The sequence below is a fragment of the Ictidomys tridecemlineatus genome, chromosome 15 (assembly GCF_052094955.1).
Source record: "Ictidomys tridecemlineatus isolate mIctTri1 chromosome 15, mIctTri1.hap1, whole genome shotgun sequence".
Lineage (NCBI taxonomy): Eukaryota > Metazoa > Chordata > Mammalia > Rodentia > Sciuridae > Ictidomys > Ictidomys tridecemlineatus.
Window position 1 is genome coordinate 26,257,665 of NC_135491.1, and position 26,922 is coordinate 26,284,586.

General features: G+C 35.5%; 1 protein-coding gene across 2 annotated transcripts; it reads right to left on the reverse strand.

Annotated features, from left to right (window-relative positions):
- On the reverse strand, positions 1-26,754 carry Shcbp1 (SHC binding and spindle associated 1). Of its 2 annotated transcripts, XM_078032245.1 has the most exons (13): positions 26,607-26,753; positions 23,861-24,028; positions 23,571-23,686; positions 21,927-22,135; positions 16,088-16,180; positions 12,257-12,490; positions 12,007-12,175; positions 11,585-11,705; positions 8,797-8,928; positions 7,542-7,660; positions 3,328-3,414; positions 2,847-2,988; positions 1-1,187 (listed from the first exon to the last, which is right to left on the reverse strand). In XM_078032245.1, exons 1-13 carry the CDS (start codon positions 26,707-26,709, stop codon positions 862-864), a joined length of 2,019 nt encoding a protein of 672 aa, XP_077888371.1. In that variant the 5' UTR covers positions 26,710-26,753; the 3' UTR covers positions 1-861. The 2 variants fall into 2 exon arrangements, with proteins under 2 accessions (XP_077888371.1, XP_077888372.1); XM_078032246.1 differs by lacking the exon at positions 8,797-8,928 and having other exon boundaries at positions 26,607-26,754.
- Positions 26,755-26,922: the final 168 nt, after the last annotated feature.

A 26,922-nucleotide genomic window follows, 5' to 3' on the forward strand; every position in this document is an offset into this window, starting at 1 on the left:
AGATTCCATTTTATTGTTTCATCAGTATAATTTTAATCAGTAGGCATATTAATGTCACATATAGCTTTTTAAATTTTAAATATGTTTAAAAGCTATGTTTACAATATAAGATACCAAGAATACATAGTTGACATAGGTTGTATAGGTAATCATTTTGACTATGTAAGAAATATGATCAGAATACTGTTATGGTGAAAGAAAAAGACTTTCTTTTTAATCATTCACATTCAGTACTGGAAATGCTCTACGAACACATGACTCCAACACATTTTGTTTCTGCTTTAAACCTGCTAAGTTATCTATTGCTGGCTTTATGATTGCATAGTTCAACATAAAAATTCATTCTACTCAAATTCTCAATAATAAGTCTGATTAGTTAGATAACTTCCCAATCATAAAAGCTTTTATTTTAAGACAAGTATTATGCAAATATAGTGTGGAAATCAGACTCACTGTAATTGGGATAAAAAGACAACTCTAGAAGAACCCTGCACACGTCATACCTACTGCATTTTGGTGCATACTGTCTTGCATTCCCTACCTTTCTTCCTCCTCTTTGAAGTGCTGGATTAAAGTGTATTCACACTAGAAAGCTACACAGCAGGTTTAATATGAGAACTATGTGTTTAAGAAAACAAGACATTCTAAATAAGAAATCTCCAATTATTTTATGTTTTTACAACCTTTCTTATGAAGAGTGTTTTATGTGCAATAGCTGCAGATAGAAATAAATCTACATTTCACTCAAGCCCAATCAAATATATAAAATATAAAATACAACATAAAGCAAACTACAGAGCAGCAGTGATTCTTAGAGCAGCATGTGCAAAATTCAATATTTTGTTATCTACATCACTGTGGTCAGAAAAGAAAAGTGCCAAAACTCCCTTTTCCATTCCACTTAAACTGGTTCCCCACAATTGCAACAAACATCTCCTGTGACATTAAGTTGTCATCAGCTTGTGTGATCCCCAGTTCACTCAACCTTTTCTTCTTCATGTGGCCTTTTTGTGTAGAGACAGCAACTAGTTCATTTACAATTTCACAATTACCCTCAACTTGCTCAGAAAGGTCAGTTCTTTCATAAAGCTCCATTCTGCCTGTTGCACACTGAATCAGCTCTTCTAGATCCACTCTTTCAGCTGCATCTGCCTCTTCACTTGTCTGAATTTTAAGTGCTTTATTTTCTGGAGAAACAAACAAATTATAACAAAGTTCAATAAACAGTCTAACCAAACTAAAACATATATCTACATAGTCTGTTAGAGCTTTCAAGTTTTTTCTGCCAAGGACTCCTGATATATTTGTATTTTACAAATTCTTTGCCATAAGATTCTCAACTGGCAGTTGTCTTACTCTTCGCCAATTTTAAATTCTTTATTTACCTTCTTCATCCTAGAATATCATTCACTCGACAGACATATCCTGGGTATTTACTGTCTGCTAGGCAGTGCATTAGGAGCTAGGATGCAAAGATTAATAGATAGTACTACTTTTCTTAAACTTCTAATCTAGCAGCTAATTCTAGATAAGTCCCACGATCCCCAACCCCTGGTGTTACGATTATTATTCTTTTTTTTTTCTCCTTTTCTTTTTTTGGTTGTAGATGGACACCTTTATTTTATTTATTTATTTTTTTAATTTTTTTGTAGTTGTAGATGGACACAATGCCTTTATTTTATGTTTATGTTTTTGTATGTGGTACTGAGGATTGAACTCAGTGCCTCACACATGCTAGGCAAGTGCTGTGCCACTGAGCTACAGTCCCAGACCCTTATTTATTTTTATGCAGTGAAAAATAAACCCAGGGCCTCGTACATGCTAGGCAAGTGCTCTACCACTGAGCTTCACCCCCAACCCCACACTCATTATTCTTAAACGGCAACAGAACTTTGCATTGTAATTTTTCAATGTACTAATTAATTTTCTCCAGCTAGTTGAGGAAGAGGAAGTCAGAGAGATTTGCCTTCAGGGAGGTTCTCTGTAGCTAAGAAGGATTGAGACAATGAGACAAGGAGCTGAATATGATCCCCAACCAACAGCCAGCAAAAAAAAACAGAGACCTCAGTCCTTCAACCTAAAGGAATGGATTCAGCCAGTGAAACGACATGAATAAGCTTATAAGTAGATTCTTTCACCAGAGCTTTCAGATAAAATTCTGCTCACCTAACACCTTAATTTCACACTGTGAGACCTGTGTGGAGATAAAAACTTCTAGAGATATAAATAGAGCATATTCTGAAGAATAACAAGGACTACTATTTAAACTGCTTTAAACTTCCCTCATCCACATAAATGTCTAATCCCTGTCTATAACTGAGATTTAATAGTGAACTGCATCATGGCTTAAAATTCATGAATCTCCACTGAGCTAGCTCATTTTGCTGCCAAGAAAGGCAGGTGACAATGAAACACTTAACTTCTACCAATGAAAAATAGAAGCAAGCTCCAGTATATCCCTAATTAAATGCAGCCTTCAACCTGGCACACTTACTTCTCTGCCTCCTCCCTTAACAAATGCTAGTAGGAGCCACCACTGCTAGCATATACCTATCCTTATTCTATACACATACAGAAAACTAAGCATGAAAACAAGGGGAGTGTGGGGGTCACAGAAACTACCACATCAAGTTTTGAATGAACAGATGAACTTGTTGACATTCAAAGTCTCTCTCACCCTGAGATTATAATGCTAACACTTTAACAAGCTTCTCTATGTCCATGCCTAAGCATGTTCTAGGAATATTTTTAAAGAGGGGAGGAAGACTCAGTCCTAATCAGTTTAATGCTGAAATAAAGCAAACCATATATGGTCTTTATATAAGAAATTACTAAATATAGCCTACCTTCAATTCCATCGTGGGCATTGTCTTGCAGTTCAGAGAAAATTGTAGGCTTCACCAAAACAACACCATAACCTTCATTATTATGTATGACATTATTTACCATGGATATTTTGGGAATGTCATAATGCTCATCTAAGAAGTCCTGTGACATTGAAAACAAATGTCTTAAGAAACTGTCATATTCAACATTGCCTGTTTTAAAAATCTTTTTTCATACCATTCTAAAAATAAAGTAGAAAATCTATGCTTATTAATACACTGCACCAGAGTGACATAGCATTCCTGTCACTTCTGCATATCTAAAGACAGCAAAGCTCTTTCACAAGAAATCACCAACTACTTGTATTATTTAAATTTCTATGCTGTAAATGCTTTCAAAACTAGAAAGCAATAGAATCCAACATAGAAATTTAATAAAACATAATTTCTTAGGTGAAACCATTCTAATCTTTAGAAAGAATGTATTTCAGCTAATGCTCACCTTAATGAGAATCCCCTCCTTGCAATGATGGATCCCATTGTCACTCAGGATACACTTACTCCCAGGATATATTTCAATACCAGCACCCTGTAAGTTACAATTTGGGGTAATGACAATCAGTTTTAAAAAGATTTATTACAATGACTTTTTAGCCTTTAACACAGAAGGCTAAAAAGTCATTGTAACATACAGAAAAAAAATGTAACATACAAAGATAAAGTGTTTTACAGAAAAAAAATGTAACATACAAAGATAAAGTGTTTTACAGATGACTTTATTTATTTTCTTTTCTTTTTTTTTTTTAACCAGGGATTGAACTCAAGAGCACTTGATCACTGAGCCACATCCCTAGCCCTATTTTGTATTTTATTTAGAGACAGGGTCTCACTGAGTTACTTAGCACCTCACTTTTGCTGAGGCTAGATTTGAACTCGTGATCCTCCTGTCTCAGCCTCTGGAGGCACTTGTGCACCACTGTGCCTGGCTTTAGGTATTTTTAATCAACATTTCTATTTGCTCCATTTCCAACAAATTGTTGATTATTTAACACACACACACACACACACACACACACACACACACACACACACACACATACACACACAGTGGTTAAGAGTGTCAAAACTTGATTTTTATTCCACTCTCATTCTAGACAAATGTCTTCTGATTCTGCCAAAAAAAAAAAAAATAGTCATTTAACAATTTTGTTGAAAGATGCACTTAAAATGATCATTCTCAAACATACTCAATTAGTTGGAGAACAGCATGAGTCTAGTAAAATACTGAAATTTGAAAACAGAAATAAGATTCTGTTTTTAAAAACAAGACAGTTTAAAATAACCCTACCATAATGATTTTAAAATCACTTCTATGAGTCAAGCAATGGCCTCTACTACTACACTCATGTTAAAATTAGCAGTTAATACAAATGTTACTTATTCATAGTAACCAGAAAGACCCACCATGATCCAATTCTCTCACATTGTTCCATGATACCACATGGTATCAACAAAAAAGTAACAAACTATTTATTGCTAATATTATATTACATACTTTAGAAAACAAAAATCTCTGTAATTAAGAAAGCATTTCATGGGTGGGGGACCCGGGTTGTGGCTCAGTGGTAGAGTGCTTGTCTAATATGCATGAGGCACTGGGTTTGATCCTCAGCAACACATTATAAATAAATGAATGAATAAATAAATGAATGAATGAATAAAAAATGTGTCCATCTATAACTAAAAACATATTTTAAAAAAGAAAGAAAAAGAAACCATTTCAGAATATGTTAATTCATGATATCATTGATTAAAAAGTTATAATATTTATGACACATCTACTGCATGGGTGTTGAGTTGTTTTTTCTGGAGTAGTAGTATTCCATGAGAGTACATTTGTTATTACTTCCTCCTTTACATATGGCTGAACCCTATGTACACACTAACCCTAACTTTTCTATAAAAATGTTTTTTTAATTGCTAATTAAGCTAAAAGATTTTCAGTTTGGGGTTATGTGCAAAAAGATTTAGGAGTATACTGAAAATATATATATATACATCCATAGGTCACTTAATAATAGGGATATGTTCTGAGAAATTTGTTGTTGGGTGATTTTGTCATTGTGTAATCTTAGCGTGTACCTACACAATCCTAGATGGTATAGTCTACTACACACCAAGGCTATATGGTATTCATAGTTGTATATATCATACTGATATGCCATTATAAGGCATGTGAATATTCAACAAAATAGTTAAAATTAAATATCAACCTATAATGTAAAGGAATAATGTAAAATTTTAAAAGGACAATTTAAACCAGCAATCGCCTAGAAAATGAAGTGAACAGCTACTTGGCAGTTAAAAATAGTTGCCCCATTCCCACTAAATGTGATGAAGTACATGTTCCTATTCCTTCTGTTAGGTATAATCAAAAACGTAGGCAATATACACAAAACAAGTAGAAAAAGACTGAAAAGTGGGCTGGGGTTGTGGCTCAGTGGTTGAGCACTTGGCTCACATGTATGAGGCACTGGATTCAATCCTCAGCACCACATACATACATACATACATACATACATACATACATACATAAATAAATAAATAAATAAATAAATAAATAAGTAAATAGATAGATAGATAGATAGATAGATAGATAGATAGATAAATAAATAAATAAATAAATAAATAAATGATGTTGTGTCCATCTACAACTAAAATATAATATTTTTTTTAAAAAGTGGAGAGAAGAAGGCAGAACTGCTTGGGACTTCAAAACACAAAGAATGACACTAACACAATGGTCAGTTCCCTGGATTTTCCTTCTGCCTCATAATCCCCACACTGAAGAAGCTGGTGATCCAGAAACATGAATAGACACAGGAAAAAAAAAAAAAAAAGGATTGCTCTGAATAGTCAAAAGACCAGACAACCTAAAGATAGAAAACTTACAATAACAGCTCTATTCCAGCCAAATACCACAGAGGATAAAACAACAACAGCAGCCCCCATTCCCACTAAACGCTGGCAAAGTCCGAGAGCCTAGACTTCTTCTGCTTAAACCAGGCTGTAACCAGGTAACTTTTTCATCCCCAGTAGTTGGAACCAAGACCCTTGGCCTAGCAGTGTCAGTAGAGACTACATGGGAAGTCCGGACTTTTACCTCCACCTGACATTGACAAGAGCCTTGCAACCATCCCCACTGGGGTGGTATCAGAGCAGGCCTAATGGAGAATCTGGACTTTCATCATTGCTCAGTGGTAATAAGACAAGCCCCAAGTACAACAGTGTCATTGGAAACCAGGAGGGAAGCTGGATCTCTCACTTCCACCCAGCAGTACAAGTACCCCACCCAACCTAAGAATCAATCCTGCTCCATCCTCTTTATAGCACTCAGAGAAGCCCAGTTAAAACAGAAGATCCAGACTCTCATAACAATACAAAAATGTCCAGGTTTCAACTGAAAATCATTTAAAACACCAAGAACCAGGAAGATGCCAAACTAAGTAAGACAATCAACTGATGTCAAAACTATAAAAATGTCTAAGATGTTAGAATTAGTTGACAATAATATCAAAAGAAGCATGATTTAAAAAAAATACTGCAATCAGCAATTGTGAACATACTTAAAGAAAATGAAAGTCTCAGCAAAGAAATAGAAGATAACTTCAGAACCAGTAGTATTTTTGAAGATTTTTGGTACAGATAATCACATCACTTGTAAACGGGGATTTATACCCTTTGCCTCCTTTTTCTTGCCTTATTGAACTGGCTAGAACTTCTAACACTATGTTGAATAATTGTGGTGAGAGCAGATATCCTTACCTTGTTCTTGATTTAGGAGGAATATATTCAGTATTTCATCATTAAATATAAACAGCTTTTTATAGATATGCTCTATCAAGTTGAAGAAGCTCACAACAGATAAAAATAAGAGAAAATCTAGATCATCTACTCCTTCAATAGGTGAATAAACAAACTGAAACGACCACATGTTGGGCTATTTATCAACAATAAAACGGAAGAAACTATTGGTACATACAAATTCTGGATAAAACACCAAAGAACTGCACTAAGTGAAAAATTCCAAAAGGTTATATACTCTGTAATTGCATTTATATAACATTCTTGAAATGATGAAATAATAGAAATGGAGAACAGATGAGTTTGCCGATAGTTAAGAAGGTTGGTAGAAGAGGCAAATGAGTTTGGCTATAAAGTGGCAACATAGGGATATTTGTGGTGGTGAAAACATTCTTTGCTTCAACTGAACCAGTGTCAATATCCTAGTTGTGACATTGTACTATAGTTTTGCAAGGGAAACTGGTAAAGTGTATACATATGGGATCTCTCTGTATTATTTCTTATAATAGCATATAAATCTATAATTATCTCAAATTCAAAAGTTTTTTTAAAAAGCAACTGAGCTTCAGCTGTTTCAAAATTGCTTAAAAGTTATAATTTTAAGGATCTTAATTTATTTTTAAATTATCAAAGAGAAATTATGAGATTTATTCTTTTCCTTCCTAATCTCCGTTTTAAAAATACTACAATATTATGCTTATGCTTAGTGGCTAAATAAGAAGACTTGGGCTGATTTAGTGGATAATAAGTATCTAAACTTCTCTGAAGAAAGAGAATTGAAGTACACCTCTATATCTTGGTCCCATAGTTTAATTATATAAAACTTAAACCAAATAATTACTTCCACCATACCTTGGCACCATATAAATCTGAGTTCTTCATTAAAAATTCAGCTGATGTTCGTACTGTGACTCCTGTAGTTTCACATTGCAACACACAGTTTTCCAATGTAGTCTTGCCACGGTGAATGACTATGATGAAAACAAACAGTCAACTGCTTCAAGAAGTAATGTGACTATTCCAATATTAGAAATATCCTAGAGTTGACATTAAATATAGTCTAAGTATTCCTCAAGAGGTACCATTTAAACTGTTAGCTGAATTACAAATTTATAAAATTTAAATAATCACTATAGTAAGTTATTTTCTAAAACCTAAAGGCAACTTCCTTAGAAAATGACTTGACCTCAGAAATGCAAAAGCATCTATTCATTACAAAAAAAAAAAAAAACACCCTACACAAACATACACACAAACATATACATATACATATACATATACATATAAGAGCAACTCTGCTAAGTGACCTGGAAGGAAGAAGAAAAAGTCCAAAAACTGTGTGATACAGATTCTAGGAAACAATGTTTTGTGTTGGTATAACAAAATACCTGACATTGGTAATGTTAAAAAAAAAAAAAAAGTTTATTTGGCTCATTATTCTGGTGAGTAAAAAGTCCAAACAACATGGTGTCTGGCAAGATCTTCCCAGTTGTATGACAACATGGAAGAGAAAAAAAGACATCAGCTGCATACAGAAGGGAAACATGTACTACCAAGGAAACAAGAGAGTGGGCATGGGCCAACCCACTCTCAGGGGAACTGATCAACTCCCGTGAGACCTGCATTAATCCATTCATGAGTGTGGAACCCCTGTGACCTAATTACCTCCACTACATCCCATCTCTTAAAGATTCAACACATCAACACGACCACCAAGCTTTAAGCACAAGAACATTTGGGAGACAAACTATATCCAAACCTTAGCACAATGTCAAAGTAGCAAGTTTCAGTCTAATGCTAAAATGAATACAAAGAACACAAAATACAATTTTGGAATGCTTTAAAATAATTAATCACACAGAAAAGAAAAGAAAATGATAATAAACCAATAAGTTTTCAAGAATAAGCTGAACTAGGAGGAAAAAAAAAAAAGAATAAGCTGAACTATTTTTCACCTTAAGGTAAACTGCTTAACTCATCATGCTATGTACACAGTAACTAATCAGCCTTCCATATACTCCAGTGGTATTGAGTTACATTCTATCTTCCATAGAAAATAGTCTTTCAAAGCCTAGGAAAAAAATGCACCAAATATTCAGATACTTACTTAAGATTCCTTCTACAGCATCATGCTGAACAAATTTTATGTTTGAGATTTTAATATCCGCACCTGTGCAATCCACAAAAGTATCTCCTTTGCCTCTCTTTTCTATCACAATATCATCTGGTAGACCATATCCTAAGGAAGAAAGCAAGAACACTCAAGAAGGGTGAGGGAAAACATCTGAACACAAAAATGTTAGAACAAATTTCACTGGTCTAAACATTTCCAAATGATAATTCAAGACAATCAATGTTAGTTATATTTAAATAAAATCTCTTTCTCTACATACCTTGTGTAGTTTAAGTCAAGGTATCCAATTTTTAATAACAACCCTCCAATCTATCCCCATATTAGGAAGACTGCTCTGCCAACCACCTTAGGTCAGTTCACCACTAAATTCACTTACAAAACTGCTATAAAAAAATAAATAATTCTAAGGCATTCAGCCCTTCTAAGTTTTCCCCTAAGATTTTGTGGCTCTAATATAAATTATATGGAATATATCTAGCATTTCTCAAAATTAGAACCTGACAAATTAACTTCAAACAGTTTAAGCTAATACAAAAAAAAAGGTCTACTTTATTAACCAATTTTTAAAAATCAGGTTTCATAAATCTTTTTCCTTTTCTTTCTTTTCTTTTTGAGATAGGGTGTTACTAATGCTGCCTAAGCTAACCTCAAACTCCTGGGCTCAAGCAATCCTCCTGCCTGCACCTGCCCAGTAGCTGGGAATACAGTGCACACCATTGTACTCAACAAAATCTTAATCCAACTAATAATGCAGGCCAAGCCTCTGGATGCTCTTACAGAAAACTAGAGAATTTTCTTTCATCATAAAACAGAAGCACACAAACAAAACTGTAAGAAAAAACTCTCTCTAAGATATAGTTAAGTATCTGGATGTTTGGTGCATTGTTTTTTCTAGGCTTTTCATAAAGAAGAGTCTTTGCTTGAGTAGATGAAAGTAGTAACAGCACTGAACAGCAAAGCTACTTGAAGAGTTTAGACAAGCCTTGAGGGGCACTAAGACTCCAAACACAAGAATGCTACCAGGGTGGACATTGGATAATTGGATTGAGTTGTTTCTGATTCTTTGTGTCTGTCTGTACTTTGCATATTTCCTATAACAATCATTGTTTATCTTCAGAAAAATAAAAAAAATATAAAAAGAATTCCATGTTGAGGAAAAAAACCCGAGATTATTATACAAATTATGTATTCTTAGCAGTTAAAAACAAAACCATCACCTAATTGAATAGATTTTTTTAAACAAAAAAGGCCTACTGTAAGAGCTATTCACCCTGCACATATTTATGAAACCTGCACACAGTAGGTACTCAATACACTTGTAACACTTGTTAGAAGTGTTATCGATGAATCACTAGTACTCCACACATTCACATTGCAGATCACATCTGATTCCCCAATTCTTAGAAATGCCCTCGGTTAGTAAATTTATAGTCATTTTTATACTCACCCATCAGAATTCTATGGTTATTTATAACACTCTGGCAATTACATTATTATTTCTTCACCAATCTAGAAAGAATTTTTATCCACCAAACAGTACAATATCAATGTTATTTTCACTATGCCAAAAAATAAAGTGTTTTTATTGCAGTGATTTACCCTGCAGATGTGTTTTTTATACACATACATCTATGATAAATCAAATATTGGAGAGGAGAAAAAACAAAAATTATAAACATAAAACAAAAAAGGGGACGATGATATAGTAGTGAACAGCAGGAAATTAAACTCCCAGTCTTGCTTCCATTAAGAAGTTTTGACAAGATAAAGAACATAGCTTTAGCCATTTGTGAACAGCTGCTTAAGTCACAAAATGATATATATATATATATATATATATATATATATATTTTTTTTTTTTTGCATTACAAGCTTTATTACTAACTTGAAGCTGTTCTGGTAAATAGTTGAACAGGTGCATCTAAATTTTACTTTATAGAAATATGCAGAACCAAAATGAACAATTGTGAACTGAACTAAATTTAAGAATCATTCTGAATGAACTTTAAGATTATTACTGTTAAAAAGTTGCTTTTAAGGGGTTGGTTGTAGCTCAGTGGTAGCACACTTGCCTAGCACGCATGAGGCACTGGGTTCAATTCTTAGCACCATATACAAATAAATAAAGATCTATCAACTAAAAAAAAAAAGTTGCTTTTATACAACCTTCAAATATTGATGTTCTCAAACGTATACTTTGGCCAAAATACAAAATGTAGTATTTGTGACATTCAGTAAGCTTTTAAAGAATTAAGATAATTTTTGTACCAATTCAAGTTAAATGCACTTTTCAAAAATTTCTCTTATAAAAATAAGCTAACTTTAAAACAAAACAAACAAAAAAATCAGGTACCAAGATATCCACAAAATGTATGGCCTAAGAGCAAGCAACAGATAAGAAAATATTAAACATAGATATATGATTATATTTTGCTGGGAATATTTTTCCATTCCAAAAATTAGACTTTTTTTCCACAAACTACATATAATCTAGAAAGTACACTTCTTCCAAATGGTCTTTAAAAAAAAAATATGCCTGTAAACATCTTCCCAACATATATACTGTCTCAAAGACCTATGATTCAAGTTGCTTAAACACTGGCTCAACCCTGAAAGCTTTAAATACCCTTAATGTTTCAAGGCATCTCACTTGAAACCGAATGGGTTGAAATTACATTCTTGGAACTTCAACACGATCATTGATTTACTGCTTATTTATATGTATGCATGAGAAATTGGTTGTATTATCATCCATACTTACCTTCCAATTCAATGGAATCAGCAATGGAGAATGTGCCATGTACCACGTAATGACCAGGACAAACAATAACAGTGTCACCTTCAAAGCAAGCATTTATAGCAGACAATGGATCTCTGTGGAACTAGAAAACAACATATTGCAATCCGGTTGAGTATTGCAACTTGAGTATTACTGCAAGTGTCTTCATGTCTGACCTTTAAAATGGAGCACAAACTGCATTAAGTGTCTGCTGTGATAGTGCACTGAGCCCCAAGCATGCTTTTATTAAAGTGACTATTGTTAACAAAAGGCAGTGCTCTTACTACTTCTCATTTCATAGAAAACCAGCCCTAGAAAGCTTCTATAAACACTTTGTAGAATTCATAAAAATCTGGTATGAATCAAAAGGCGAAGTCACCTGGAGCAAACAACTCCCCTTTTACCTGAACTTCTATTTCCCCCTCACAATGCTCTTCACAAAGCTTGTCCCTGAGCAGAGCCCGAAGTAGACCAGTCATCATGGTGGATGAAACCACATGGGTGACCTTCTGGCCATTTGGACGGATGCCCTTTGCTTGAATATTAGAGTTCTTCTGATAACCAAACACATATCTTAAAGAAACCAAATACATCCATTAATTCTCAGTAAGATAGCTAATACGAACTAGTTAAGAAAAACAAAGACACACATACCTCAACAAAGGATTCTCAATGAGTTTTAGCTTTTGTTTCAACTGTTCAATCTCCGAATACAATTTTAATCCTTCCACCATGGAGATATTTTCCTGCTCAGAATCAGAATTACAATTTGACAAACTGCTTCTCAGATTTAGAAATTTCCTGTAACTCTCCTCACATTGAGACAACAGATTACGGTAGTCAACAACAAGTCCTGAAGGAACTCGGTCTTCAAGAATATCATAATACCTGAAAATAAATTGAAATCCATTGCCTTCCAAGTAAATTTTCTTATCATTAAGACAGCTCATTTAGTTCTCAAAGATCCAGCAAGTTATAGTACATACTCAGGTATACGTTAAGTTGCTCTGAATAGCACTCCATTATAAGTGAAAGCAATTGGAAGTATGAAGAACAGCTTTATTAGGGTCACTAACTTTTCTTCTTTTGAGGAGTTTTTTTTCCTGAGATCCCAGCATTGTATTTTTAAAACATTGTCAGTTCATGCTGCATAATGTGTAATCATTATCCAATAAGAAAGTATTTTCTCCTCATATATTAAGATTCAAGCTGGGCATGGTGGTAAATACCTGTAATCCCAGCAACTTCAAAGGCTGAGGCAGGAGGATTGCAAATTCCAGGAGAGCCTCAGCAACTTAACAAGATGCTGTCTCAAAATAAAAAAATAAAAAGGGCTGGGGGTGTAGTTCAGTGGCAGAGTACCGCAGGGTCAAACCCCTAGTAACACACATACACACAAAAAGAATCCTAACAATAAGATTTCAAGTTTTATTTGAGACTCAATTTGAGTCTTTTTTTTTTTTAAAGAGAGAGTGAGAGAGGAGAGAGAGAGAATTTTTAATATTTATTTCTTAGTTCTCGGCGGATATAACATCTTTGTTGGTATGTGGTGCTAAGGATCGAACCGGGCCGTACGCATGCCAGACTAGCGCGCTACCGCCTGAGCCACATTCCCAGCCCTCAATTTGAGTCTTATTTAAGGAATTTGAGACTGGGGGTAGGAAGGGAAGTATCTAAAATTGTTTTACAACTTTTAAGATACCAGATTTATAGGATCAAAAATGAGAAATTATTTAAATTATCTAGCTCTGCCTGCATTTAATGCACAAAAATTATCTCAGGAAGTTATTAGAGATAGCCTTTAAAATTCTGTAAAGACATATCAAGAAGTATTTCTGGGTACAGTAAAATAATTTCAGAATGTACAAGTTAATGGATATAAAATTAATGAAATAGAAAAAAGGAAATCAATAGTTTTGAAAATAAAATGTAAGATTACTGCCATTACATACAGTTTTTAAATAACTGCTTTATTTCTTAGTTAAAAACACAGTGACTAGCAATGACTTAGGCCAGCGCTTCTCAACCTTCAACTCACTTGGGAAGCTTTCAAAAATACAGATGCCTAGACCCCCATCCAGACCAATTAAATGGGTCTCTAAAAGTTGTTTTGTTTTTGGTTTTGGTTTTGGTTTTGGTGTTGTTTCAATGAACCAACATTTGTATCTCAGACCCATAATTCTTTTTTTTTGGAGTGCAAGTTCTAATTTTATTCTCATTGCAGCATTGCCTATTAAATTACAATTCATGAATACAAGAAAATAACTAACTGGTCTTAGACTACCATCTAGTGGAATGATAAATGAATATCACATTTAAGAAGGTCAGTTTAGGATACAGAGTTAATTTTAAGTAAACTTAAAAACTGAGCCACATCCCCAACCCTTTTTTATCTTTTTATTTTGAGACAAAGTCTTGCTAAGTTGCTTAGGGCCTTGCTAATTGCTGAGGCTGGCTTTGAATTTACAATCCTCCTGCCTCAGCATCCCAAACCACTGGGATTACAAATGTGTGCCACAGCACCAGCTAGAAGTAATTTTTAAATTCCCTAGATGCTAATATAGCCAAGGTTGAGAACTATTGCTTTAGATGATGATTTCATTTGTTTTGTTTTTGTTTTTGTTTTACTTAGTTATGCTCTGAATAAAACCAAGGAACAGAACCATAATCCTAAATAAATTTACACCAAATTACGGTGAACACTCAAATAGTATTTAAAACACATAAAAAGTAATTCTTTCCCCGTTTTTCAAGTAAATAAATTAGGCAACTCTTGGGAAAAAAGCGAGGATTTCCTCTGCTTTGGTTAATCCATAATTATTTAAAGATTTAAATTCACTTTGCAAAGAAGAAATTAGGGAGCAAACAACTGACTGATCAGGTCCATTAAACTGTAAAGATTAAGGCTCAAATTTTAAAATGAGTCTCTTAGTATTTCTAACACCCATGGTAATCAGTTTATTTCTTCTCCTCATATTGATACTTCATGGTCCGGATGCAATGAACCAACATTTGTATCTCAGACTCCTAAATTCTGGAATTCTATGTTTTGAATTAGAAAGGAAAAATATTTACCACACAGTATAAAATCAAGACAGTATGATTTGATTCCTTTTAAATCTTGTCTACTGATGCTCTACTCCTATCTTAGCTAAAGAACCATTTCAGATCTGCCTACATTTGATAAAATTCCAGTTTCTCTATCAAGCACTGTAGTTTCTTCTTCATAACCCAACCCATTTCTGCCTTATGCTTTTCCATCTGCTGGTGATACACAGAGTATGTATGTAAATCACTTCTTGTTAGCAATGCAAAGCTGTCAAATCAGAATACAATTTTTCTCCAAGTAAAGATCAAATTTGCCAGATATGCATGATAGTCACCTACCATTACATTTCACTTCAATCAAAACCGATCATTACAGTTTAAGAGCAAATATCACAAACCAAGAAAATATTCAAGTGTATTGAAAATCTGTCATTAGAGTACATTGTGGGAAAACAGAATAGACACAATGAAAAAACTGGAAAGACTGAATAGAAAACATAGTCAATTTTTGAAGAGCTGAAATCAGACATACATAATTCTAAATAAGTAAGAATCATTAGCCAGAGTTTCACATTTTTTAAATTTTTTTTTATTATTCACTATTGAAACCAAGAGAAACTTACTAAATCATATTGGATTCCACAAAAATGTGAAGGCTTACTGTCTTATCTTATAGAGTCAAATCATCTTTCACACAAGAAAAAAATCATCTCCCGTAATTCTTTTTTTGGAGTGTAAGTTCTAATTTTATTCTCATTGCAGCACTGTCTATTAAATTACAATTCATGAATACAAGAAAATCACTGGTCTTAGACTACCATCTAGTGGAATGATAACTGAATACCACATTTAAGGTCAGTATAGAACAACAGTTTAGGATACAGAGTTAATTTTTATATTTTTGTATGGAAAGGTTTTTCCCCACCAAAATATGATAAATTACAAAAATGTACTTTGGTACTTTGGAAATTTTCATTCTACCAATATTAATGATTTAATATTTTTAACTATTTGTCAAATAAAGCAAGAGCTTGCTTGACAAAACATTAGAGTAAAACCATATACTTTAAAAGTAGTCTTTAAAATTTTAAAGCAAAGGAGTCTTCAGTAATTCAAATAATTTCACTAATTTTCTAACAATTGTCTTTGACTTTGATAAAAGGCTTTTAAAACACTAGCTCAATTGAATTTTATTCATATTCATAAATAGTTATAATTTAAATGTTCTTGAATTCTCTGCTTTTAAACTTAGTTCATAAATTTAAAATGCAGGTGTCTACACTTCACACAAGCTTCATTTAATAACTTGTACTATTTGTACACTGATCTGTTTTTGTCCATGGCATCTGGGGCATGTGATATGTGTATCACACGGGTAGAATTTTTTTTTTAAAAATCTATTTTGCAACACATATGAGGTCAGTAATAAATACTCACAATCTCAATCGAGGTTCAACACATCTGACAAAATAATCATACTCATCCTCCTCTTCTTCATCCCAACTCCTCCAAATGTTTTGGTAGAAAAATCTGAAAAAGAGCTTAGTATCATTTAAATTCAATCACTGGCTCAGTATATTGGAGTTCTGGAGTAATGAGAACTAAAGAGAAAATCAAAATCCTACCATTTACAGCTACTTACAACTATTTTCACAACATTCTCTAATATATGTGAACACTGTGTTATTTGCTATAATTGACAGTCATGAGTCATATAAAATATAGACCTTCAGATGAGCTGGAAAAATTTTTCCACTAGGCAGATGATAATGCCCGTGTTGAGATGGAAAAGAAGGGGAGAAAAACAGGTTTGGGGTTAAAAATAAAGAGTTTTGTTTTTAAAGTGTTCCAGTTAAGATGCCTATTGATCTGCAAATGGATGATGTCCAGTATGCAGATGAATACAGAACCCCAGAGCTCTAGGGAAAGGTCAAGTGTAGATATAAATCTGGTAGGGGCAACATATTGATGGTATTAAAGCAATAGATGAGATCATCTAGGGACATAATATAAAGCAATAGTTCTCAACCCTGGCTACACATTAGAGTCCCCAGGGATGTTTTAAAAATGTATTCCCTGTTCTAGACTAATAAATCATATCCTCTCAGTATGGTGAGAAAAATCAGCATTTATATTTTTTTAAAGCTACCAAAATGATTTTAACTTTTTTTTAAAAAAAAAGTTCAAACACATACATCAGAGAACACAGTATCATGAATACCTTGTATTCATCACCCTGCTTCAACAATTATCAACTCATTATCATCTCTACCTCACCCACTTATCTCGGCTCCTCCCCCATCACCCTAATACTGAATATTTTAAAGCAAAAATCTCACCAATATCATTCATAAATTTTTAGTATTGTCTATAAAATAAATCTTTACACCAAAAAGAAAGTTTTCATTCCTTATATTATTAATTATACAGTTAATGCTTAAATTTTCCCAATTGTCTCTTGCTCTTGTTTTACAGGGTTTTATTAGGATCAAACAAGGGTCAGCTGTTGCATTTAATCAATATAGCTCTTAAATTATTTTATAGATTACTCCTTCCTCTTTTTTACCATGGAATTTACTTAATAGTTTCCCACACTCTGAATTTTGTTAATTACATCCCAATAGGGTCACTTAACACAGTCTTTTGTTTCCTTTATTTCTAGTAAAATGATAGTAACATCTAGTAGCTTGATCAGCTTTAGGTAAGATTTCTGGCAAGAATACCCCAAGGGAGGTATAATATATCTCTATCAGGAAGCACATAATGCCTGGCCATTCTTTTTCATGATGTTAAAACTGATAGATGAATTCAGGCATTGTCAGCCTGATTTCACTCACTACAAAGTTCCTTATCAGTTTTTCATCTAGCAGCCACTGATGATCACTCCCTATAACCTTTATGTTATTAGTGGTTATAAAATACTGATATTCTATCATTCCTTCTTCATATATTACTTGGAATATTTCTATAAAGAAAATAACCCAGATGATGGGCTGGGGATGTGGCTCAAGCGGTAGTGCGCTCGTGCCTGGCATGTGTGCGGCCCGGGTTTGATCCTCAGCACCACATACCAACAAAGATGTTGTGTCTGCCTAGAACTAAAAAAAAATAAATAAATATTAAAAATTCTCTCTCTCTCTCTCTCTCTCCTCTCTCACTCTATCTTTAAAAAAACAAAAGAAAAAAAAATAACCCAGATGATTCTAATGTGCTTCCAAAGTTAATCAAGGATAAAAGAGTAAATGACTATTATGCTTTGAATATCCCTCTCCAAAACTCATGTTGAAATTGAAATGTGAATGTAACAGTATTAAGAAGTCATGAGAGGGCTGGGGACATAGCTCAGTTGGTAGAGTGCCTGCCTTGTGTGCACAAGGCCCTGGGTTCAATCCCCAGCATCACAAAAAAAAAAAAAAAAAAAAGAAGAAGTCATGAGAGCCTTATCATGCTCTTTACCCATCTCCAGAACCATGTGCCAAAAGAAACGATGGTTTATAGATTTACCCAGTCAGTGATATTAGTGTAACAGAAACAGACTAAGACAATGACATAGGACTGATCCCTGGGAAACTCCAACATTCTACAGTTTGAGCACAAGAGGAAAGCTGGCCAGGATGACTGAGAAGCAAGTCTGTGAGATAGCATCTGAACAGCAGTGTCCCAGAAGCTGAAGGAGAGTGCGTTAAGAAAATGGAAATGACCAGATGCCCAGAATGCAGCCAACCAAGATGAGATCAGAGAAGTATCAACTGGATATGAGAACACAGAAGTCTTTAGCAACCTTGAGCAAAATTTCAGAGGTGAAGTGGGAGTGGGAGCATTACTAGAATGCCAGGAAGTACATGTGACTATATATACTCTTTCAAGTTCTGCTGTGAAAATGAAGGAATGCAGAAAATGAAGCCAGGTCTGAATTCTTGTAGATTAGGTGGTCGGTCTCTTCACCCTCTGGAGAATTTGTTGTTGTTGTTGTTTGGTTGGTTGGGTGTTTTTTTTTTTTTTTGGTTTTTTTTTTTTTTAACTGAACTTCAAGATGCCTTTGCCCTCAGAATGAAGTCCTAATCTTGGTGATATTACAAGGATTAATATTCTAACTCTAAAGCACATCTCCTGCCTCAGAGTCCTTGCATGTAAACTCCTAACTTCACAAGTTCTTTCAAACTTCCATGTAAGATGCTGGTCAGAAGCCTTCCAACTTCTCCACCTGGTAAACTTAGATTTACATTTCATAACTCAGCTCAAATATCCTCCTTACCAACATGCTACCAGGCACTTACTTATCATTCACATCAGCACCTCTTCCAGTGTTTATTCTTTCAATCCAGAAACTTGGGAGTTAGACTTGACTGTTTCCATATCCAGTCCTACCTTTCTCAATCGTCACATGTTCCCCACCATGTCCCAACCACTCCACTTTTTCATCAGGCTCTATCTGTCCTCTCAGTATCCCCACTTTCTTTATCTTGCTTCTTTATTGACCTCCCTATTCCATCTCCCTCCATTCATCATCCACGCAGAAGCTAGAATGAAACTTTTTTTTCCTTTTTTGAGCAGGGGGGAGGCCAGGGATTGAACTCAGAAGCACTCAACCACTGAGCCACATCCCCCGCCCTTTTTTGTATTTTATTTAGAGACAGGGTCTCACTGAGTTGCTTAGGGCCTCACTGTTGTTGAGTCTGACTTTGAACTCGCGATCCTCCTGCCTCAGTCTCCCGAGCCGCTGGGATTAGAGGCATGCAGCACCATGCCCAGCTATGTAAACCTTTCAAAGCATAAGACTGATCATATTCTCTCAAGAATGAAAACTCTTCAATGGCTTCCCACTCCTCTTAAAGACAAAAAAATGATTAATTGGCTAACAAATCCCTATACCTTTGACCCATGCCAGCCTCTCCAGCCTGGTTTCCTGGTTCTCTCCCAGCACTGTGTTCTGACCTTACTGACCTTTCAGTTCCCTAAACTTACTCAGTTCCTGCACCTGTTTCCTGCACCTGCACCTCTTTCAGCTAGCCCTTCAGACCCAACCTCAAATGTCATTTCCTCAGGAAATAACAATAGAACCTAACCTAGTCTTTGGAAACTCTGTAATTCTTCATAGCACTCAATGCCATTTCCAATCATGGATATATATTAGGGTGGTTATGTCATCAAGGCTCATAGCACATGTTTAACTAATAACTTCCTGAGGATGGTACTTGGGTCAGCTTTGTGTACCAGTCACACTGAGGACCCAGCACTCAAATATTTATTGAATCATTAACAAATGAAAATCCTCGTAATTTGACCTTCTCTGATCAGAATCTGAGCTCTCCAAATGAAGAGTAAATTTAGCCAGGCTCCTCTTCAAACAATATAACCAATCTAGGTACTTTTCTTTCTACTAACTTCTAACATCATAAAAGAGATTAGTTCCTAGACTCCTAATTTCCTAAATCCATCAGTTATAGCTTTACCTTCAATTGTATCAATTGACAGGTTTTCTTTTTAACAAGAGAAAAGCACAAAGAAGTTATTTTGGCTTTGGACAGAAACCAGTTCTTCAGATTTATATTGCTTGGCCTAATACTGAACACCTAGAGTTAAATGTTCTTCCACACAATTAGAAATTTTCCATGAGATGTCAGAAGCAAAGTCTGAGACATTCTGCTTCTTTGTATTCAACTTAAGTTAATCAGGTTAACTCACTAATGGTATAGAAACTGGAAAGTGTTGGGTCTCTAAACATTAGTAACTCCATTTTGGTTCTGAGACTCTACCTTGACCCAAAATTGAAACTGCCAAGAAAAAGAAACTTAAGATACCCTGTTCCCGTAATACCACCCCTGTCAAGGGGTGTCAAGATCCCTAAACACAAAAAATTGTTGTTACCAAACCACCTGCACCCAAGTTCAGTTCTAGCTTGCTCTTGTTCCTTGTCCAAAAGACTCCCATTTTTATGAACTCCCATTTTTACCCCAAATACAGATTGCCAAAAGATATTTAAGTTTCCATTCAAGTAATATTGGCTGCTGTGCCATGCAGAAGGGCAGCCTGGCAGATATTTTCTACCAATAAACCTTTGCTTGAATACTCTACAAAGAAGCTTTGTAGAATGCTTCTGACATCTCATGGATATCTGTACCAGCTACCCTAACAGAAAGTACTTATTCAACTACAAAAACATCACACAACATTATTACTATTATGATCATTACATTATCTAGTATTCCACTTCCTAGAGGAATATACATCCATTTTGAATTAAAAGTAAGCTTTCTTTATATAAGAAGATAAAAAAAAAAAAGCGGGCTGTATCAAGAGCTATTTGATAAAAGACTTATCTGAAGTATTTTAAAAGCATACCAGTCAATCCAGGTATCATGGGCTTGCTTTCTCACTTAAGGGACAAAGAAGAGAACACTTGTGCAAGTGGAAATAAACCATGCCAAAAAGAACACATGAACACATCCTCTAAAGATTTAGGAAGCAGCCTGAGAAAATACCTTCTGACCAGCACATCCTTTAAAAAAAAAAAAAAAAAAGTGTAGTCTTATCAACACATAGATCATACTATACCACTTTCTTTACTTCCTTTCCTTTCTTTCTATCCTCTTATATTCAAATACACCAGCCAAAAGCCTTAGCATCCACAACTTTCAAGGCAGTTTCTAAATCTATACAAACCAAATTGAGAATCTCCTATCTTATGTTAACATTTGGGGAAATTCAGTGAAGGCTAAACAGGTATTCCTTATACTAGTCTTTTCCAGTTTTCTATAAGTTTGAAATGATAATAAAATGAACATTTAAAGCATTTTTTTTAATTTTTTTTTTAATTTAATAAAGATTCTCCTAGGGGCTAGAAGTGTGTCTCAGTGGTAGAGCACCTACCTACCAGGCACAAGGCCCTAGGTTTAACCTCCAGCACTGAAAAAAAAAAATTCAAGATTCTCCTAATCTTTGAATATTTTAAAATATTACAGTGACAACCAGGCATGGCGGTACACACATGTAATTCCAGCAACTTAGAAGGTTGAGGCAGGAGGATCACAAGTTCAAGGCAAGCCTCAGCAACCTTGTGATACCCTGTCTCAAAATAAAAAATAAAAAGGCCTGAGATGTAGCTTAGTGGTAACGCATCCTTGGATTCAATCCCCAGGACCAAAAAATACACACACACATTGCGGTGACAAAGTTTACATTTTGAGTTTTTAAATCTGAATCTAACAGAGACAAGAACATCACTTCATCCAAAGTTTTGGGCCACAAGGTTATTTTTACCAACTTCTCTTCCTACCTGACATGCTCAATTGCAAGGGCTGTCTGGTCAAATACTCCAGAACTATCAAACACCACCCACAACTCCTGCAGGGGCAACCGACATTCCTTCAGCTCCAGGAGCTCTTTCACACAATCCAAGGTAAAAGTGTTCACTTCAGAGTCATAGACATAGGGTTCAGCAAGCTTCACGACTGCCTTCAAGTCTGCAAAGTCCACATCTGTAACCTAAAATTTAAAATGTCACTTAACACATGTAAATCAAAATTAAGACACACATACAAAACACTACTGATAGCCTAATTTTTTTAAAAGCTTAAAATGGGGAAGGGGAGTCTTCTTTTGTAATATAAAGGGAAAACAAGACAGGTCTGGCTTTTACCTTCATAGTGTTTATGTTGTAATCAGGAAGAAAAATAAACAAGATGGTGATAAGTATGTGACAGAGAATAATAAGCAGGTATGATGACCTGGTTTTGCTGGGATGACCAGGCTAAGTCACCTCTAAGCTAAGAAGAATAAAAAGGAAGCAGCAATCTAAGAGCAAGGAAAGTGCAAAAATCCTGGGGTAGAGACAAGCTTCACATCTGGAGGAGAAGAAAGGCAGTGCTTCTTGCTGGAACCAAAGGGAGTAGACTAGGAGTGAGCAGAGGCAGCAAGAGATGAGAAAGGCAAAGTGACCAGGATACAAAGGACATCAGAAGGAACTTGGATTTTACCTGTTCTCCAGCACAGTGAGAAGACATTAAGTAAACACTAAGCCCTTGGTAAGTGCAATGCATTAGGGGTTTTAAATAGAGAAATGGCACACTAGTCTTTTAAGACAATGCCTTTGACTGCTTTTAGAAAATTGATTGGAGGGGAAGAAGAGCATTACCATAACTAAATTAACAGATCTGAACTTCAAGTAAGGATATCAGCATAATCCAAAATTTAAAAATTCGCACAGAACAGCTACAACCCACTGCTTCATACATAATCACAGCAGTATGGGATGTCATTTTCTAAAGGAGCTACAGCCACACTGAATTCATACTCCCCAGTTTAACATTTTGGTTTAACAGGGCTTTTTGTGGTCCAGTTAACAAACACTGAGAAAAACTCACAGCTAATATTAGAATGCAAGTTTAATGTGAAGGGCCCAGTCAGTTGAAAAATAAGATTGTTTTATTTTCTGCAGTGGGACACACTAGCAAGAGATTAACCATTAACCACATTCCTACAAATTTGTTAGACAAAAAAAAAAAAAAAAAATGGATGAGTTTTAAAATGCCTGTTTGGTTAAGCTACTTAATGGGCTAAACTAAGAAGGTAAAAAAAATTAATTAAAACTCTGTTGACTTCATAATTAGGCCTCCTTATTTTTAAAATGATCTCAAATACCTCCTCCACTTCCTAGGTTTATAATCCATTTCCCCTTGTCAAAGGACACTGAAATTTAAACCACCTTAATTTCCTGGTAGCTCCTCCTCAGTAGCTTTTAAAATTTGCGGAACACTTCTTACACTGGAACGCTTAGAACACCGTGGCAATTAGATGAGAAAAACATGCTATTTTCAATCAGCTCATAAACTTTAATTAAAAATAAGCACTTTGGCTATAACAGTCTGAAGTAAGTGCTTATAGCTAAAGACAAATATCTTAACAACAGAATTAAATTTACCTCAACCAGCACCTCAAACACATTAGTGTGCCAGACTGCCCGCCATCCAGATGGTTCAAGGACCTTCTCCAAGAACTCAGCTGTGAATTCCCTTACTTCAGAGGCCTTGCAGTCAGCTACAAACAAATTAAACACAGTAAGAACTGAGTATGCATAAAGCAGAGAGAAGTTAATAGATTCATTTGCATCTACTTTCTCAAAACCAACAATAGGCAATCTCAGAAATTGAGACAGACATTCTACTTGTAACTAAAAAGATAAAAGAAGAAAAAAAAAAAAAACCTACTCACCTAAAATGTAATCTTGATAGGCTCTGAATCGTTCATAGAACAAAAGTTGACTTGTTTGGAAAATTTCTGGGAAAAGAGTTTTTCCTTCTGGCACAAAACTTTGTAAACTAGTGACTGGCTTATCGTGGTAGCTACAATCACTGCATGACTCTTCATCTTGGAACAAACCTAAAGGAACAACAAAAACAAGTAGGCTCAACTATCCCGGGTACTTCTGTACTTACAGAGTGCTTCTATTTTCACATCCTCGTTTAGCAATTTCCAAACAAAATACACAAAAGGATTTGAGTATGAATATTCTACTCACTTCTACCACTGTCAGAAGAAACTAGCTTATAAAACAAAAGTATCTCAAAATCTAAATTCTACTTCAAAACAATAAAAAGCTTAAGATTTTTCAAAGGTTAGGATTTTGTTGTTCTGTGAGGTTTGGGGGGAAAACAAAGGAAGACTGTTTTCTAATTCAGTGGAAATCATCCAAGTTCTCCTTTAAAGGACACAAGTGGATTTTTATTTTTACTGCTATAATTAGCAAGTTATAATAAATATCTTACAGTTGTTTTTTTCCCCAAAAAATAATTCCATTAAGCTACATTAAAAGAGGGAGCTGATAGTCCCTCTCAAATGAGTTGAAGCCTCCCTTATTTTCCACAGTGAGGTCTGTCAATGGCCCCTCAATAAAGATGGATGAAAGAGTCTTAATAAAGCATAAGATCTACTTCACTAAGGCTACTAGGTTCCTCCCCACCAATTTCAATGACTGTCTAAGAGCAGAAAATGCAAATCACCTTAGGTTTAGCCTGTATATAATCATGTTTCACAAGGTGTGATGTAGCCAGTGGCATATCTAATTATGTGTAGAAAGATGTTTTTAATAGACAAAACTGTTGCTAAATAAAAAATGCCAAGGTGGCATTTAGACTGGCAGAGTAGTTTCCAGAGGCAGTTTTAGGAAGTTAAGTCTGTCATGAGCAGCAGTCTATTTTTCCACACCTTCCTTCATTTTCAGCTTCCTTTTCTCCTTCCTTACATTTATTTTTTGCCCCTGTTCAGGCTACCAGAATTACTCAACCCCACAGATGACCAAAGTGTATTCAAAGTTCTGCTGCTTACAAACACTGATGCACATAAGCCAGAGAGGGCTTACTATCTGGGCAACAATTTCTCTATTCCTCAATTTCCTTGCCTATAAAGGGAAGGTAAAAATAGTATGCCCACTTCAATTAGGAGTAAAAAAAATCATTTCTTCATCTTTTACAACAATGCCCAGTACACATGCATGTTTTTGTTTATAAACAACACCGTTTTTGATCTGTTTTTCTACCTTTACAGAAGTAGAAAAGACAAATAAAAATTGTATATATTTAAAGTGTACATTGTGATGTTTTGATAAGTGTATATTATGAATTACCACAATAAAGCTAACATTTCCATCACCTCAGTTTCCTTTCCTTCCTTCGTTTCTCCCCTGCCCCTTTGGATTTGTTGTTGTTGTTGTTTTGTAAGAACACTTATGATTTACTCTTATTAAATTTCAAATATACAGGGGCTGGGGCTCAGTGGTAGAGCACTCGCCTAGCATGCATGAGACACTGGGTTTGATCCTCAGCACCACATAAAAATAAAAAATAAAGATATGTGTCCACCTAAAACTAAAAAATAAATATAAAAAAATTTTTCAAATATACAATATTATTAACTATAGTCATCATTAGTTCATTAAGTTTCCAGAACTTATTCATCTTGTAAATACAACTCTCTGTCCTTTGACAGCTCTTTATTTTCCCCACCTGCTGGTAACCACCATCTATGCTGTTTCTGAAAGTTCAGCTTTTTTAAGATTCCACTTGATGTCATGTAGCATATGTCTTTCTTTACAACCACTTCAAAAACATGACTCTTTACACATTATCTTACTTCATCTTTACTGTCGACAGAACTTTTTGCTCTATTTTCCAAGGGGGGGAAAAAAGGCTAATCAACTTTTGCCAGTTCAAAAGATACATTAATAATTAAGTCACACCTATGTTTTCTCACTTGACCAGAATTCTTTCCATTTCATAACACAATTCAAAGTATTAAATAATTTAATTCAAAGTATTAAAGAATGTAAACCGGCTTAAAATGTCAGGGAAAAAAAAAAAGTAAATGGGGGTCTGGGGATGTAGCTCAGTGGAAGAATGCTTGCAAGACCCTTGGTTCAATTCCCAGCACTTCTCCCGGCAACTGCCCCCCATTAATGGAATCTCCAAGAAGAGATAGAATTAGGGGGCGCGCATTCTATTTCTGAATTCCCAAATTGAAGTCCCAAATTGGCTTCCCTACCTTTAAACAGGTCATCGCCTTCAGTGTTCAGAAAAGGTATCTAGGCCAAGTATTCAAGGTTATCTTTTTCAAAAAGGGGAAGTGTGATTTTGACCTCCTTTGAGATGCAGATGAAAAAAAAAAAAAATCTTTGCTCAACTGATAAGCTCAAAGCTTCCGGTAACCCTTCCAGGCTGAGAATCCCTGGCCTAAGTCCAACTTCCTCCAGTCTCAGGAAAGCTGAGACCAAAGAGGGTGGAGAGGGGTAACTGTCCCCGTGTACCTCACGACTTTGACATCCTGAGAGTGGGTCCAGGCCTGGCACAGCCTTCGCCGCCACGGTGGCCAGCAGAGTCCGACAGGTCTGCGACCCAGGCGCCTGCCAGTGTCCCGACGCCCCAGGCCGCCACGGAGACTGTCCGCCCGGATAGGGGGTGCTCACCTTTCTCCAGGGGCTCCGGCTCCTCCTCGGCTGCCCAATTAGTGCACTCTGGTGCCATCGCCCCAAGCCCCAGACCTCCACCCGACGGCAACCCGTCAGCCATTTCAAATTTCCGCGGGCGACCGCCCCGACTGGAACGCGATGACAAAGACGCTTCTGATTGGATAAATCGGCCGAGGCTTTTCCCCGGGAGTCCCGCCCCCTGCGGCCTCCGCCAACCCCGCTGCAAAGCCGAGGCGCCCTCTACCGGCCAGGGGGACCGCTGTTCTCTTCCAAATTCCGTCTTTGGCTTACTGGGACAAACTTGGACATAGTT